This window comes from Panulirus ornatus, chromosome 3 (assembly GCF_036320965.1).
Source record: "Panulirus ornatus isolate Po-2019 chromosome 3, ASM3632096v1, whole genome shotgun sequence".
Classification (NCBI taxonomy): domain Eukaryota; kingdom Metazoa; phylum Arthropoda; class Malacostraca; order Decapoda; family Palinuridae; genus Panulirus; species Panulirus ornatus.
In genome coordinates, this window is record NC_092226.1 from 2,278,249 (window position 1) to 2,294,667 (window position 16,419).

General features: G+C 38.6%; 1 protein-coding gene across 2 annotated transcripts in view; it reads right to left on the reverse strand.

The window, feature by feature from the left end:
- Positions 1-587: 587 nt before the first annotated feature.
- The window catches only part of Atg16 (Autophagy-related 16), a 111,995-nt gene continuing 96,163 nt past the window's right edge, over positions 588-16,419 (reverse strand). The window contains exons 11-13 of one of the 2 annotated variants that reach the window (XM_071682747.1): positions 8,951-9,035; positions 3,707-3,853; positions 588-3,160 (exon numbers count right to left, since the gene is read on the reverse strand). In XM_071682747.1, the coding sequence (XP_071538848.1) occupies positions 3,067-3,160; positions 3,707-3,853; positions 8,951-9,035 (326 nt within the window). In that variant the 3' untranslated portion in view covers positions 588-3,066. The remainder of the gene's footprint in view (positions 3,161-3,706; positions 3,854-8,950; positions 9,036-16,419) is intronic. The other variant, XM_071682754.1, reaches the window with a different exon arrangement.

Below are 16,419 nucleotides of genomic sequence, written 5' to 3' on the forward strand. Positions count from 1 at the left end.
GGAAATATATAAAGAAAGAGTAATGTCATATAGGTAACAATGAGCAACATTTCTAAAAGGCTTACGAAAAATTTCCCTCCACCTCCATTTCAAAACTGCAAAGTCAGACGATTCAGGGGTTATGTAAACAAGCCTAATAACACTCCCTCTCCCTTCCAGTTACCCCTCACTCAATCACTACCTGAAGTCCTGATCACTGCATTTTCAGACCAGCTTTCATTGAACATCATTTAAAGTAAATCAGATGACAATGTGGTGTACTGCTCTTAGGCTAAGCTGTTTCATGTACACTTAAAAGAAAATTATCTTTACCCAAGGGTCTGGTGGATTTTAAAATAAACACTATTGCTTAAGTTGTTTTGGCTGGTTTGGTTCCTGCAGTAATGATTGCACGATGCATTTTTTTAATAATCATGATGATGTATGACATTAAAAAAAAAGAAATAAAAAAATACATTGTGATTTGTTCTGAAGAAATATATAAGAATTCTCACCTTAGGTAGTTGTTCGACTCATATTAAGAAACATTTCCAGCTCTTAAGATGAGATGCCTTTCAAGAATATAAAGTATAACGAAAAGGACCGAGGTCAGGATAAATAGGTAATATATTTAATGTTCTAATCATTCATACATTCTATATAGTTTAGCATTCATTTGGAGGCATAGGTTAATTTCCAGGAATTGTTACTGCAGACCTAAAATCCAAAAACTGAAGAAGCTATTCTCCTTTCCTGAGTTCTCAAAGCATGCCATTCAGAATATAAAACACATGCAAACTTGATGTTCTTAATCAATGTCAAAGTCATGCCATTTAATATGAAAACTCTGAAGGCAACATGTAGCTCTTATTTCCCTTCAGTGTGTGGCCTTAAGCAACAGGAAAATAGCACATCGTGACATATCCAACACACCATTGCATTTGTGGATTTTCATTAAATGAATGATAACCTGAATTACATCGTACTTAATTGCTTATGTAATGACAAAACGTAATTTTTCATCATAATAAAAGATTATAGTAATGAACAACAGCAGTTATGGTTGTTGCTATATATAGAAAACAGGGTTACCAACAAAGGGCCAGACCCAGGAACTTTTGTCAAACCTCTTTTTCGGTTGTATTATACTGTGCCTTAAAGGCAAAGATACTTTTTTTTTGTTGAGTGTACTTTCCATACTTACTTTATATAATGGGTTTCAACCATTCATTGTAAGATCCAACTTGTGACAGGTCGTCTATGAATGAAATACCATCACAAGTAACATTACAGAGGCATCAGATTTACAAAAATGAAATCACAAAATACCAAGAGTTTAGTGTATTCCAAAAAGATCAAAACTCCTGTTAATATCCACTGTGGCCCATGCAGTCTTCATTATGCTAACGGGTCACTCATCTCCACCCTCACATTTCTTCACTGTCATTCATATTCAAGCTTATGATTCATCATACCAAACTTGAGGTACAGCACACAGCGCACAGAAGAAAACAGAAGCAACTATAGTTAATATTACATCTAAAAAAAACAAGAATAATATAGCTTTGTAAAACGAAATAAGTACAAAATGCAATATACTAGCTTTTCAGTACTTTTGGACATAAGTTCATCTCTGAAATCACTCCTGAAAAAACATTAAGATCACAAACTTTTCTATGATTTAAAAATGTCTATTGGAACTACAAATTACAGTTATGATAAGTTCATATGAAACAAAATCAACAAAAAACGTTTTTCATCATGGGATTTTCTAAGTTTTCCTTTATTTCCCTTTAGTGTGAGCAAACATGTCAGTATAAGGATAAATAAAAATGGAAACTTTTTATACATAAGATCCAGTTCAAAAATCTGTTTGTAGAAACATTATATGCAAAACCTGATGAGTACGCAAAGTAACGTCTTATACATATATAGATTCTCTAAGTATACAACTGCTTGATCATATGGAAGTTAATATAATTATGGTAAAAGGCATTTATTTCTGTAAACAGAGAATAAATCCTTTCAAATGTTCAAAACAAAACAAAGGCATACAAAACATATACATCAACTAAATGAAGATCAATAAGTGGAATTATGTCTGGAAAATATTGTGGAACACAAAGGCAAGGATAACTGTCTTCCCCTGCCAACAAACAAAGCAATCATTGTACATTATATAAGAAGCAAGATGTGTGGATTAAGGAACTCAGTTTAAATGACAGATACTTTAACAGAGATATTGAATAAAAATGCTGGGTTTGAACTGCAGTACGAGAGTATAGAATTTAAATTCACTTGGATGATAAAAAAAGAATCAGAAAGTACCATGAGTACTGTGATAAAGAGAAGGACCTGTTCATACAAATAGCATTCATGGCAATGATGATGAATAACTAACTGCTGATAAATAGTACATTTAACTGCCATAAAGGAAAATAAGCATGAACAAAGGTAAACACTGGGCTATTCCTTGCATTCAAAACAATGGCATTTAAACAATTCATAAGAGAGTTAAGGATGGTGTGAAAACCCATGAATCAGAATAAATAAAAACTAATATAACAATTCTCTATGTACATATATATTTTCATACTTGGATTATAAGTTTATAAAACCTATTATAAGGGATTCTTAGATGTGACTATTTTTACAGGAAATTTTTGAAGTCTAGTAAAAATTTCATATGGATATCTCTATGTATTTGCAGCAATTTCAAATGACAAGAAACATCTTTTCATGGTTCAGTAAAAATCTATGTAAATTTTACAAAAAAAATGGTATCCTGAAACCTTGTTCTTTATACTACATACATAATAGTGCACATCAGCTACTTAGGAACCACTTAATGAGAATCTTATTCATGCACAAAGCCAGAAATTTATCATAAAACTGATAATGTTGTGCAGATGACTCAATATCAACATTCTCATTAATTAGATCTTACATAGCAGTGGCAGTGTTGTAGCAAGATATGAGAGAACTTAAGCATAACCTAGGATTTGGTTTCCTCTATCACAGATGCAAAAACTCAAAAAACATCACTGGTTCAAGCACCAGGAGGCAAAATACATTTTCTTAAGTATTTCAAAAATCTGACCAAGCTATGACTTTTTTAGCTCGATCACAGGACACAAGTGATTTTCCATTCGGATGCCAGGTGCATGCGACGACACAGGCCCTATGAAGGAGAGAAAAAATAAAGAATTTATTCAAGAAAACAAAATCCCTGAACACACTTGCCATCTCAAATGGCATCCTTCCTAGCATATGAGGATAATGGTGTTCTGTACACCATGATCTTGGCATAAAAGAGCAACCACCCATAGACAAACCATTATGAGTACCATCCTACAAGTTCTAGCATGCTGCGGGATCTAACTCAAGTGCAGGATTGAATCCAGCTCTGGAAGCAGAGAAACCACAAGTGCTGTTCATAAGTTCTGAAGTTACAACACTTGTCTTCCTGCAATAAAATCTTTATAGTCATGTAATTAAAAACAATAGATAAATATCATGTGCATGCAAGGCTGCTAATACAAGCAAGTTAATTTCAGGCTATGTATTGCAAGAAAAATATCTTAAGATTACATATAGATCAATTGTCATACTACAGAAATTGTTATTTCTACAATAGAAAAAAATGCATAAAACTGACAATAAAAATCTTAAGAATCAGTTTCATAAGGTTTATCATTATAAGATTACTGTTACATAAGTTACTCACGTATGTTCCCTCAGAGTCCTTTCAAGCTTGCCACAGTTAACATTCCATATATAGACAGTACCATCACCACTGCCTGCTGCAACATAGCTAGCATCTGGTGAAAATGCTGCTCTTGTGTAGTCTGCTCCTACATGGAAGCCATCACCACTGTGGAAACTCACCAACATAAATGATATACCATAAACTCTTCCATATTAATCAATTCATACAAAAATTCCTTACTATTGTATCTTTTTATATTTCTGCTAGCATTATCTAGAACTAACTCCCACCCATCTTGCACAGATACATGCTTTTCGATATTCTTCCAATATCTTACTCTCTTGCCCTGATCCAAGATGATAAATAAATAGAATGAATTCAAAGACCAAAATCAAACATTTCATTTACTAGGAAATAAGCCTAGTTAGGAACGATGCAAACACAAAATTTTTCTCTCAAAAAGAGCAGACTAAGAGGATATCTAAGCTCTCAAAATACTAAATATCTGTCAACATATACAAAAATTTCTTCACTTTAGGAATAAATTCAATGACCAAAAGTAAGGTATGAAAGTAAAAGGAAGGGGATGTAACAGCAACGTAAGCATAAGTTTTTTACTTGCATACTACTAGAACATTAGAATAAGCTACCTCTAGATGTTGTAAATGCAAAAAAACATGTGTGGACGTGTATGTATATGCATGTGTATGGGGGTGGGTTGAGCCATTTCTTTCATCTGTTTCCTTGCGCTACCTCGCAAACGCGGGAGACAGCGACAAAGCAAAATGAATAAAATAAATACCTTCAAAACAAAGTCAAACAAACACTTCAAGGATATTTTCATCAGTAAATATCCTCCTAATCAGTTCTTAATCATTTACTTTAATTTTTCATTTCCATCTTTTTACCCAGTCTTTCTTTTTCAGAATCCAGCCTCTGTGTTGGGATCACCAAAAAAGTAGGAAACCTTTTTCTTATCCAAACTTTCCTATGTGCCTTGCATCCGTATATTAATGATAGGACTACTATATCTTCAAACATACTCACTTATGCCATCCCAGATAACTCTCTCTCTTTCCACACATTCTTTAGTGCTCCCAGAGCCTTTGCTCCCTCACCCATCCTATGACTCACTTCTGAATCCATGGTTCTAGTTGCTTATTAAAGATCATAAAAGCTTTAGCTTTTATCTATGAATGCAGGTTCACAGCAGAGAAAAAATATAATTAAATAGGTTTGTTATGGATAATATCCTGTGCTGGCTGGAGTGAAAACACGCCCAGGGAGAGCCCATCTGGCCCAGACACTATAATATGCTTCACCTTCCTCAATTGCTCATGCACCTGAACAAGCGAGATGGGCTTATTGAGGACAGGATTGGTGACATAAGTGGTCATATCACCTTCATCATGATCAGGTAAGTCCGGGGGACTCAGGGCACCCTCAAAGTGAGCTTCAAACTCTCCCCCACCGAGGATCAAGATATCATCATGTCTATCAACACTAAAGTCATCCTTCCAATTAATGGCCTTCCACACCCTGGCATCATCTACATCATCTAGAAGCCTCTCCCATCTACCCAGATTAACACTACCCTGCTCCACTCCCTGTTTACCCATACACATATTGCTCTGCACAGTGTGTCCTATACTGCACTCAAAATCATCAATATCTAAATTTTCATCAACTGGGTCCATTTTTGCAATACTGTTTACAAACATTTCCTGATCATTTCTGTTAAATCTAAATGGCTTCCTATGCAATCTCGTCTCTCCAGTATTACTAGGGAGAATAGCATGATCTTCAAGCAATGAATGCCCTGGACAGGAGGCCATTTAAATCAATACTTGTATTGGTGAATGTTACCATGATGGGGGTATGATTGGAGAGATAATCACCTCGCTGTATCACAGAAAAATCACTCAAATGGCTCATCAGTGTCTGAGACATGACACTTCTAAATCTGATACCTATTTTTACCAGAAAATGTTTAGTATAGGACTTAAGATTGTAAATCACAAAAAAAGAATTATCAATGCATATGGGAGATAATAGTTCAGAATTATGACAATTCAAACCTCTCATTAATATTGCCAGTTATGACATATCCATTAAGCATAAATCTAAAGTAAAATGTTCCCTGAATTGATGCATATAAATTATGAGAATAGTATCATGAATCACATGGAGGAATATAACAGAAACCAAACAATACTCCTTGTATATTACAGAATTGCAACCACACTTGATCCCCATGCCCATGTGGATAACATGCACCAAATAAGACAACCAGTTTTAACACACACTAACATCCCCCTATTATCTGCAAAGAAAACCACTTTACTTCCGAACATCACATATCTGTGGGACAACATGGGCAGAGGCATCTTAACCTCACTAATAGGGGAGAAAGCATACTTCCCATGTATTCCCTATGTGTCAAAGAAGGCAACTAAAAGGGGAGGGAGCAGGGGGATGGAAATCCTCCCCTCCTGTTTTCTTTTTTTTTTTTTTTACTTCCCAAAAGCAAGAACAGAGAAGAAAGACAAGTGAAGATATTCTCTCTTAGGCTCAGTCCTTTGTTTTTAATGCTACCTCACAAACAGAGGAAATGGCGAATATGTATGAAAGAAAAAAGAAAAGAAAATCAGAAAGTATATTGCTGTACATAAAGGTTTTCTAATTTCTTTATCAATGCTCCAAGATATTATTCTCAAGTTGCTCACTTGCTATGGTGCTTAAAAGCCTATGGGGTCCCAATTAGCTTAAAAACCTGTGTGGTCCCAATTATTAATGACAGCCACATCCCTGTACAACTTGTGTTCTTGGGTGTCTAGACAGATAACACGCCTGACGTTCTCAGGCCACCTCTACTCCATCATCTCAACATCGCACAGCCGACACCACTCCCTCCTGACATTCTGTTGGATACCTTTCTATATGTGTATCCTAAGGTAGTTATCACCATAGCTTTTCAGACATTTAGCATCGTCCAGGATAGCGGTGCACTGATTCTTATCAACCATCATAAAGAGGATGGGGCAGCATCTGGAAGTCGCAGACTCCCCAGACTGACTACTGCCTCCAAGCCTATGGTGTGTACCACTCACATCCACCCCAATCTTTTACCAGATTTTGTTGATTTTTCACAAGTTGTCATAGAACCATCCAGTGCCTCATGCTCATGATAATGTTGGCCTTACATTCCTTTCAATCCAGCACCTCTAAGAAATGTTGTTGCTTCAATATGATTTCTGCCTGCTTATCTACCCAAAACTTAAGCTCAACGTAGTTCATCTTTATCTGGCTACTGGGGGATGTAATTATATCATTTAACATCTACATTTCTTTCACGACCTAATCAAGTCTTCTAATGATCGCTGCAAGCTCTCCCTCCTCTTTCTGGATGCTAATATGCTATCATATCATATTTGTTGAGTTTGGCTAACTGGTGATACTGTAACTTCTGTAACTCAAACAACTGTTTGGTAGCCATGGCCATGTTGATGCTACATGGGCTGGACTACTAGACAACTCAGTAAGTCTCAGGAGCTGTTTCTGGTTTGTTTGCATTGCCCTCCTCACCTGCTACATAATACTAATGTATCCATGATAACATGTATCACAGCACATGCACAGAACAAGGATACAAGGTCAAGAGAGTGGTTTAAGATGTCAAATAAAATAAAGTCTTAATGATTCATTTTCACCTGTCATTGATAAAGAGATCATTGCATAATCATGTCACTTACTGGCTTAATTAGCTGTTGTCAAGGTCAAGTTGCATTCCTCTGACCCAGGTAGCTGTCTTTTCTTTCTCTCTCAAGCACATGTGGCCTGCTGATATTCTGTCCACAGACATACAATCTCTCCTCGTCACATGTAACACATTACAGCACTCAGCTCACACAACTCATTCTTTGTAGCTTTACATTTTCCTGCAGTGAACGTTATGCGCTAGCCCAACTTTCTAGCAAAAGGGTAGGAGCAATAGATAGTTGTAGTAGGTAGGAATATTAGGCAGGAGCATTGGGGGAAACATTAGGTAGAAGTAGTCAGCAGGAACATTAAGTACGAGCACTGGGTAGAAGTAGTCGGCAGGAACATTAAGTAGGAGCACTGGGTAGAAGTAGTAGGTTGGATCTTAAGGCAGGAACATTAAGGAGGAATCTCTGGAAACAATGAATAAGATTTACCCCATGTCAGTGGCCTGTTAAGGGTGAGGCACTAAAGATTAAGAAGCAGCTATGTAATTCATCAGTTGTGGAGACTTTTCCTATGACCAACCCCTTGAGAAAGTTCCTAATTGGAACAGGCATTAGAGAAATAGACAAATATAGACATAAATCACTAGATGTGAATTCCTCCGTACATCTGATCTAACAAGCAATGATTTTTCTGAATAAGCACTGTCTACAAATACACTAGCGCAATGTGTTTCAATTAAGTGCTTTGTTCACCTATCGATTTAACTAAGAGAATCTAAAACAGTACAATGCATGCACAATATTCATAATAGACTTGGGCCATTACATAGATAAAGATATAGATAGCCATGGATGTAAATCACCAAATCATTCCTTGCTTCTGATCTAACATGCTCTTCCTGACAGGGCACTTTCCATAAGTACACTATCAACATGCTTCAATTAAGTTCTTTGTTCACCTATCTCTAATTAAGAGCATTCAAAACAGGACACTGCATGCATAATATTCACAAAGCACTTGGGCTATTAATCATTTGCTCACTTCCAAGAGTCAGGGACCTAACAACAATGCATAAAAGAAATAAGAAATCCTCCACATTGGTTTATAAGTCAAATAAGAGAGGCAATAACCTTGTGCTTGTACAAAAAAAAAATGAATTAATGAAAAAATATTCATCTCATCATGTAATTAATAAGGAGAGATACAGCAGGAAGGATGTTTAACACATTGAGAAGTTAGGGAAAATAAAAGGCAGGGACAGGAAAATGGCAATGTTTGAGAATATTTGGGGGAGGACATCAACTAATGTAGCTGTGTTAATGTGATGCAAATAAAGAACAATCACTGGGAGAAAGGGTAATTCCTTCACTCCACACAATATGGCTTCAATAAAGGTCCTTCACTCTCCAAAATATGGCTTCAATGAAGGAAAACAAGTTTATTGCCATACAAAGTTTTTTCATCATAAAGATAAACATTAAACATTCATTACTTGAAATCTTCATAAATTCCTAAATGAAAAGAGAGGAAGGAGAAAATAACTGAAACACTTACGTGAATGTATTTACAACTTGATTTTTTCTAAGGTCTAAGATTTTCAGAGAATCATCTCGTACACAACTTAGTAAGTAAAACCCATCTGAAAAACAAAATGATTCATAAAATAAACATCAATACTGGCTCAAGTGAAATAAAAACAAATATTTGTAACACATTAGACATGAGAATTTCATTCAAAACATTCAACTCATCTTCCATTTACATGAGGCAGATCATGTGCACTTAGAGAGCATTTTTGAGAATTAAGTCTACAGACCTGGGATTCCTAGCCCAAACCCCACAACCTGGAAGGAGAGTTAAGATGCCCATTTCCCTAGGTTAGGTTGCTGCACTGCTAACCTCAGATCTGACTGAAGGATATGACATCAAACTTTCATTAAATTACAGCATCTACAGTTACTGACATGGGTCCAGGTCAAAGTTCAAGGGAAAGTTATCAATGACCTAAATCTAAAAAAATAATCTCATACTGTCCCCACTAGACTTCAGAGTCATTCACACTATTATAGCATATACTGCAAAAACATCATTTTTCATATATATATTTGCTGCTGTTTCCCACATCAACAAGTAGCATCAGGAAAAGACAAAGAAACAACACTCATTTTCCCCCATCCACATTCTTGCTGTAATGTATGATTCACCGAAACAAAAGCCCCCCAACCAAAGCAAAGTCCTTCCCTGGCCATTTCATATGATGTGGTTCACCCAATTGACAGCAAGTCATCTATCGTGTATCATGTCACTCCAAAAAGCTCTATCCCATACATGCTTCACATACTCCAGCATGTTCATGTTCCCAATAACTCATGGCATCTTTCACTCCATTCTTCTTTCTTATGCTTGGTCTCCTCCTCTTCCTTATTCCCTCCACTTCTGATGTACACTCTCTCTCTCTCTCTCTCTCTCTCAAGCACCAGTCATGGACAAAAGCATCAAGGCTGGGCCTTAATTGAAATAAAGAGAATTATGAAACAGAAAAAGAAAAGACAAGGGAAAGTATTTACAAATTTTGGAGGAAGTGAAAAACCTATATTTTGAAATGTGCCACGTCAAAGTCATTGGGAAAGACATGAGAGGATAGTGAGTTCCAAAGCTTCGACATGTAGGGAAAGCAGCAGGTATCAAAACGGCCCACTCTTGGGTTACCGATGGCCACACAATAATCATGTGACACAGCAGCTTGCCGAGTATTGTATGGTCTAGCTAGTGGTGTGACACACAAGCAGACAGCTCTTGGGAGCAAAAACCAACCTAATACCTATAGAATAGGGAAAGTAAACCAACAGTGCAGCATAGGGCAAGGAACTCAAGTTTATAAGGCAGACTGCTTTCAACTCAACTCTATCAAGTAAGGATGCAGAGCTAGAACAACCCCAAATGTGAGAGCAGTACTCCATACAAGGATGAATCAATCCCTTGTAACAATGGAGCGAATGTTCAGAAGAGAAGTTTTGACATCTAAACATGACACCCAGTTTCTTAGAGGCAGACATAATTATTCCCATAAAGTGGGTTTTTCACGAAAAAGTAGATGTTACAGTAATACCAGGTATGTTCATTGAGTCGAGATGGAATTACAGATCCCTCAAGGGAGAGACAAGAGTTGACGGGTAGAAATTGGGTCTTGGAGGCATTAAACTTAACAAGATTTTGTGTATCTATCTATCTATCTATATCTCTGATGCCTGTTCCTTCCAGGAACTCCCATGGCAAAAGAGTCTACACTTATCCCTGTCCTTACTTGCCTCCCTTGCATACACCATTCCAAGCATTCTTCCACTAATTCTCTCCCTCCAGTATTCTTCCACCCTATTTGCCCATGTCACAGGTGGTCTACCACTCACATCAAAGTCTTTCTGGTCTTTATTTATGGGCATCTCTAACAACTTCTGTTGCTCTACCTTCCCTTCACTTTTCCACTTTGATGGTACTATAGCTGTCTATCCCATAAACAAAGCAGCTTCTTTGGTTCCTGTTTCTCCTCTAACTCCACCTTGCATGATTCTAACATTCCTTCACCCCCTGATGCTCCTCTTCCTAATCTTATGCCCCTTCCTGTAATCTCTTTTAGAACTGTTCAAAAAGTGCTTCTTTCTCTGGACACAAGCATGTCTTATGGTCCTGATGATATCCATCCCCATGTACTGAGAGAGTGTGCCTTTGAACTTGCACCTATGATTGCACATCTGTTCTGTTTCTGTTTAAAAAACAAAGCTTTTCCTTCTCCTTGAAAGCATGCATCAATACATCCCATCCCTAAGAAGGGTGACCATTCTGATCCCTCTAACTATCCTATTGCTTTGACATGTACCATTTCCAAAGTCTTTGAATCCATCCTCAACTCCCATATCCTTAAACACTTCGAAAATCACAGTCTTCTCTCTCATAACCAGTATGGCTTCCATAAGGCGAAATCCACAGGTGATATTCTTTCCTATCTTACTAATGTCTGGTCATGATCCCTGAAAGATTTTGGGGAGTCATACGTGCAGTTGCCCTTGATGTATTTAAGGCTTTTGACAGGGTGTTGCATCAGGGTCTCACCTCTTAAGCTCCCCTCTTTTGGCTTCCCTCCCTTTTTTTGCTCCTTCATATCGAGCTTCCTCTCTGGTCAATCTATCTCTGTAGTTGTTGAAGGATCAGCCTCCCCTCCTTTTCTCCAACAACAGCACTGTCCCTCAAGGTTCTGTCCTATCCCCTACACTTTATCTCCATTTTTCAACAATTTCCTCTTAACAAATAATCCAGTGCACTCATATCCTGACTACTCAACACTGCATTCATCCACATCCTTCAATTCTGCTCCCTCCTCTCTCACTCGATCTGCATCTACTCTTGACACAGCCTCCTCAATAAACTCAGAGTCGGACAGGATATTCAGAGGGGTACACAAAATCTTGTTATGTTTAATGCCTCCAAGACCCAGGTTCTACCCATCTCTAACAAAAACTCATCAAAAATCTCATCTCTCCTTTGATGGTTCTGTAAATGCATCTTTTGACTCAATGAACATACTTGACTTTACTGTAACTTCCACTCTTCCTTGTAAACCCAACATTACAGGAATAGATAAGTCTGCCTCTAAGAAACTGCATGTCCTCTTTAGATGTTGAAATTTCTATTCTTCTGAATAGGTGCTCTGTTTATACAAGGAATTCATTCATCCTTGTATGGAGTATTGCTCTCACATTTGAGGTTGAAAGAGTTGAGTCAAAAGCAGTCCGCCTCATAAACTGTCACATGCTAACTTCCAAACTTGACCCCCTTGTCCTATGCTGCAATGTTGGTTCACTTTCCCTCTTCTATAGGTATTACTTTGCTGCATCACATAATTATTGTATGGCCATCAGCAACTCAAGGGTGAGCCATTTTGAGACCTGTTTCTTTTCCTACATGCTGAAGCTCTGGAACACTCTACCCTCTATGTCTTTCCCAATAATCATGACCTGGCACATTTCAAAAGACAGGTTTTTCACTTTCTAAAACAATTTTAAACACTTTCCCTTGTCTATTCTTTTTCCTTTTCATAATTCCCTCAATATTTCAATTAAGGCCTGGCCTTGATGTGGACTTTTGTCTTTGACTGGAGGCTTCAACATCAAAAAAAAAGTGATCAGACATCTCACCAGTTGCTCCTATGAACACATTCCCATCTAACAGTCTCTCCTTTGCATACCTATCAATTATAACACTGGGGGAGAAAAAATACTTCCCACGCATCCCCTGCATGTTACAGAAGGTGACTAAAGGGGACGGGAGCGGGGGGCTAGAAACCCTCCCCTCCTTGTATCTAAACTTTCTAAAAAGGGAAACAGAAGAAGGAGTCATGCAGGGAGTGCTCATCCTCCTTGAAGGCTCAGATTGGGGTGTCAAATGTGAGTGGATGTAACCAAGATGAGGAAAGAAACCTGGATGTTTTGGCTCTGAGAGAAATGAAGCTCAAGGGTAAAGAGGACGAGTGGCTTGGGAATGTCCTGGAGTAAAGATAGGGGTAGATGAGAGGACAAGAGCAAGGGAAGGAGTAGCACTACTCCTGAAGCAGGAGTTGTGGAAGTATGTGATAGAGTGTAAGAAAGCAAACTCTAGATTGATATGGGTAAAAGTGAAAGTGGATGGAGAGAGGTGGGTGATAATTAGTGCCTATGAACCTAGTCATGAGAAGAAAGATCATGAGAGGCAAGTGTTTTGGGAGTAGCTGAGTGAGTGTGTTAGCAGCTTTGATGCACAAGACCAGGTTATAGTGATGGGTGATTTGAATGCAAAGGTAAGTAATGTGGCAGTTGAGGGTATAACTGGTGTGCATGGGGTGTTCAGTGTTGTAAGTGGAAATAGTGAAGAGCTTGTAGATTTGTGTGCGGGAGACAGCGACAAAGTATAATAAATCAAATAAATACATGTGTATGTGTGTGGGTTGGGCCATTCTCTCATCTGCTTCCTTGCACTACCTCGCTAACGCATGAGACAGCAACTAAGTATAATAAAAAATAAATAAACGTATGTAAGTAGGAGAGACGGCCAGAGGGCATTATTGGAGTATGTGTTGATTGTTAGGTGCGTGAAAGAGAGACTTGGATGTTAATGTGCTAAGAGGGGGAACTGGAGGGATGTTTGATCATTATCTTCTGGAGGCAATGGTGAAGATTTGTAGAGAATGTTAAGGTGAAGCAAGCGATGAGAGTAAGTGAGCTTGTGAGAAAGTACCAGGAGAGATTGAGTGTAGAATGGAAAAAGGTCAGAGCAAATAACATAAGGGGAGTGGGGCAGGAATGGGATGTATTTAGGGAAGCAGTGATGGCTTGCGCAAAAGATGTCTGTGGCATGAGAAAGGTGGGAGGTGGGTAGATTAGAAAAGGTAGTGAGTGGTGGGATGAAGAAGAGATTGTTAGTGAAAGAGAAGAGAGAGGCATTTGGACAATTTCTGCAGGGAAAAAATGCAAATGATTGGGAGATGAATAAAAGAAAGAGGCAGGAGGTCAAGAGAAAGGTGCAAGAGTTGAAAAAGAGGGCAAATGAGAGTTATGGTGAGAGAATATCGTTAAATCTTAGGGAGAATAAAAAGATGTTTTGGAAGAAGGTAAATAAAGTGTGTAATACAAGAGAACAAATGGGAACATTGGTGAAGGGAGTTAATGGGGAGGTAATAACAAGCAATGGTGAAGTGAGAAGGAGATGGAGTGAGTATGTTGAAGGTTTGCTGAATGTGTTTGATGATAGAGTGGCAGATATAGGGTGTTTTGGTTAAGGTGGTGTGCAAAGTGAGAGGGGTAAGGGAGAATGGTTTGGTAAACAGAGAAGAGGTAGTGAAGGCTTTGCGGAAGATGAAAGCTGGCAAGGTGGTGGGTTTGGATGGTACTGCAGTTGAATTTATTAAAAAAAGGGGGTGACTGTGTCGTTGACTGGTTAGTGAGGATATTCAATGCATGTATAGTTCATGGTGAAGTGCCTGAGAATTAGCGGAATGCATATATTGCCAATATATATTGCCAATATACAAAGGCAAAGAGGATAAGAGTGAGTGTTCAAATTACAGAGGTATAAGTTTGTTGAGTATTCCTGGTAAATTATATGGGAGGGTACTGATTGAGAGGGTCAAGGCAAGTACAGAGCATCAGATTCGGAAAGAGCAGTGTGGTTTCAGAAGTGGTAGAGGATGTGTGGATCAGGTGTTTGCTATGAAGAATGTATGTGAGAAATACTTAGAAAAAAAAATGAATTTGTATGTAGCATTTATGGATGTGGAGAGGGCATATGATAGAGTTGATAGAGATGCTCTGTGGAAGATATCAAGAGTATAAGTTGTGGGAGGTAAATTTTCAGAAGCAGTGAAAAGTTTTTATCGAGGATGTAAGGCATGTGTATGAGTAGGAAGAGAGGAAAGTGATTGGTTTCCAGTGAATGTCGGTTTGTGGCAGGGGTGCGTCATGTCTCCATGATTGTTTAATTTGTTTATGGATGGGGTTATTAGGGAGGTGAATGCAAGAGTATTGGAGTGAGGGGCAAGTATACAGTCTGTTGTGGATGAGAGGGCTTGGGAGGTGGGTCAGTTGTTCGTTGATGATACAACACTGGTGGCTGATTCGGGAGAGAAACTGCAGAAGCTGGTGACTAAGTTTGCTAAAGTGTGTGAGAGAAGAGAGCTGTGAGTAAATGTGAATAAGAGCAATGTTATTAGATTCATTAGGGTTGAGGGACAAGTCAATTGGGAGGTAAGCTTTATTGGAGAAAAACTGGAGGAAGCGAAGTGTTTTAGATCTGGGAGTGGAGTTGGCAGCGGATGGAACCATGGAAGCAGAAGTGAGTCACATGGTGGGGGATGGGGCGAATGTTCTGGGAGCGTTGAAGAATGTGTGGAAGGCGAGAACATTATCTCAGAGAGCAAAAATGGGTATGTTTGAAGGAATAGTGGTTCCAGCTATGTTATGTGGTTGCAAGGCGTGGGCTATAGGTAGGGTTGTGCGAAGGAGAATGGACGTGTTGGAAATGAGACATCTGAGGACAATATGTGGTGTGAGGTGTTTTGATCGAGTAAGTAATGAAAGGGTAAGAGAGATGTGTGGTAATAAAAAGAGTGTGGTTGAGAGAGCAGAAGAGGGTGTATTGAAATGGTTTGGTCACATGGGGAGAACGAGTGAGAAATGATTGACAAAGAGGATATATGTGTCAGAGGTGGGGGGAATAAGTGGGAGAACAAACTGGAGGTGGAAGGATGGAGTGAAAAAGATTTTGAGCAATTGGGGCCTGAACATACAGGAGGGTGAAAAGGGGGCAAGGAATAGAGTGAATTGGAATGATGTGGTATACCGGGGTCGACGTGCTGTCAATGGATTGAACCAGGGCATGTGAAGCGTATGGGGTAAACCATGGAAAGTTCTGTGGGGCCTGGATGTGGAAAGGGAGCTGAGGTTTCGGTGCATTATTACTTGACAGCTAGAGACTGAGTGTGAACGAATGGGGCCTTTGTTGTCTTTTCCTAGCACTACCTCATACACATGAGGGGGGAGAAGGTTGTTATTTCATGTGTGTGGCGAGGTGGCGATGGGAATGAATAAAGGCAGACAGTATGAATTATGTACATGTGCATATATGTATATGTCTGTGTGCGTAAATATATGTATACGTTGAGATGTACAGGTATGTATATTTGCGTGTGTGGATGTGGATGTATATACATGTGTATGTGGGTGGGTTGGGCCATTCTTTCGTCTGTTTCCTTGCGCTACCTTGCTGATGCGGGAGACAGCGACAAAAAGCAAAATAAATAAATAAATGTATATGTATGTATATGTATGTGCGTGTGTGGGTGTGTATGTATATACATGTGTTAGTGGGTGGGTTAGGCCATTCTTTCGTCTGTTTTCTTGCGCTACCTCGCTAATGCAGGAGACAGCGACAAATTAAAATAAAATAAAATAAATAAATAATAGTTCCTATTGACCCCTAACCCCACCCACCCAAATCTA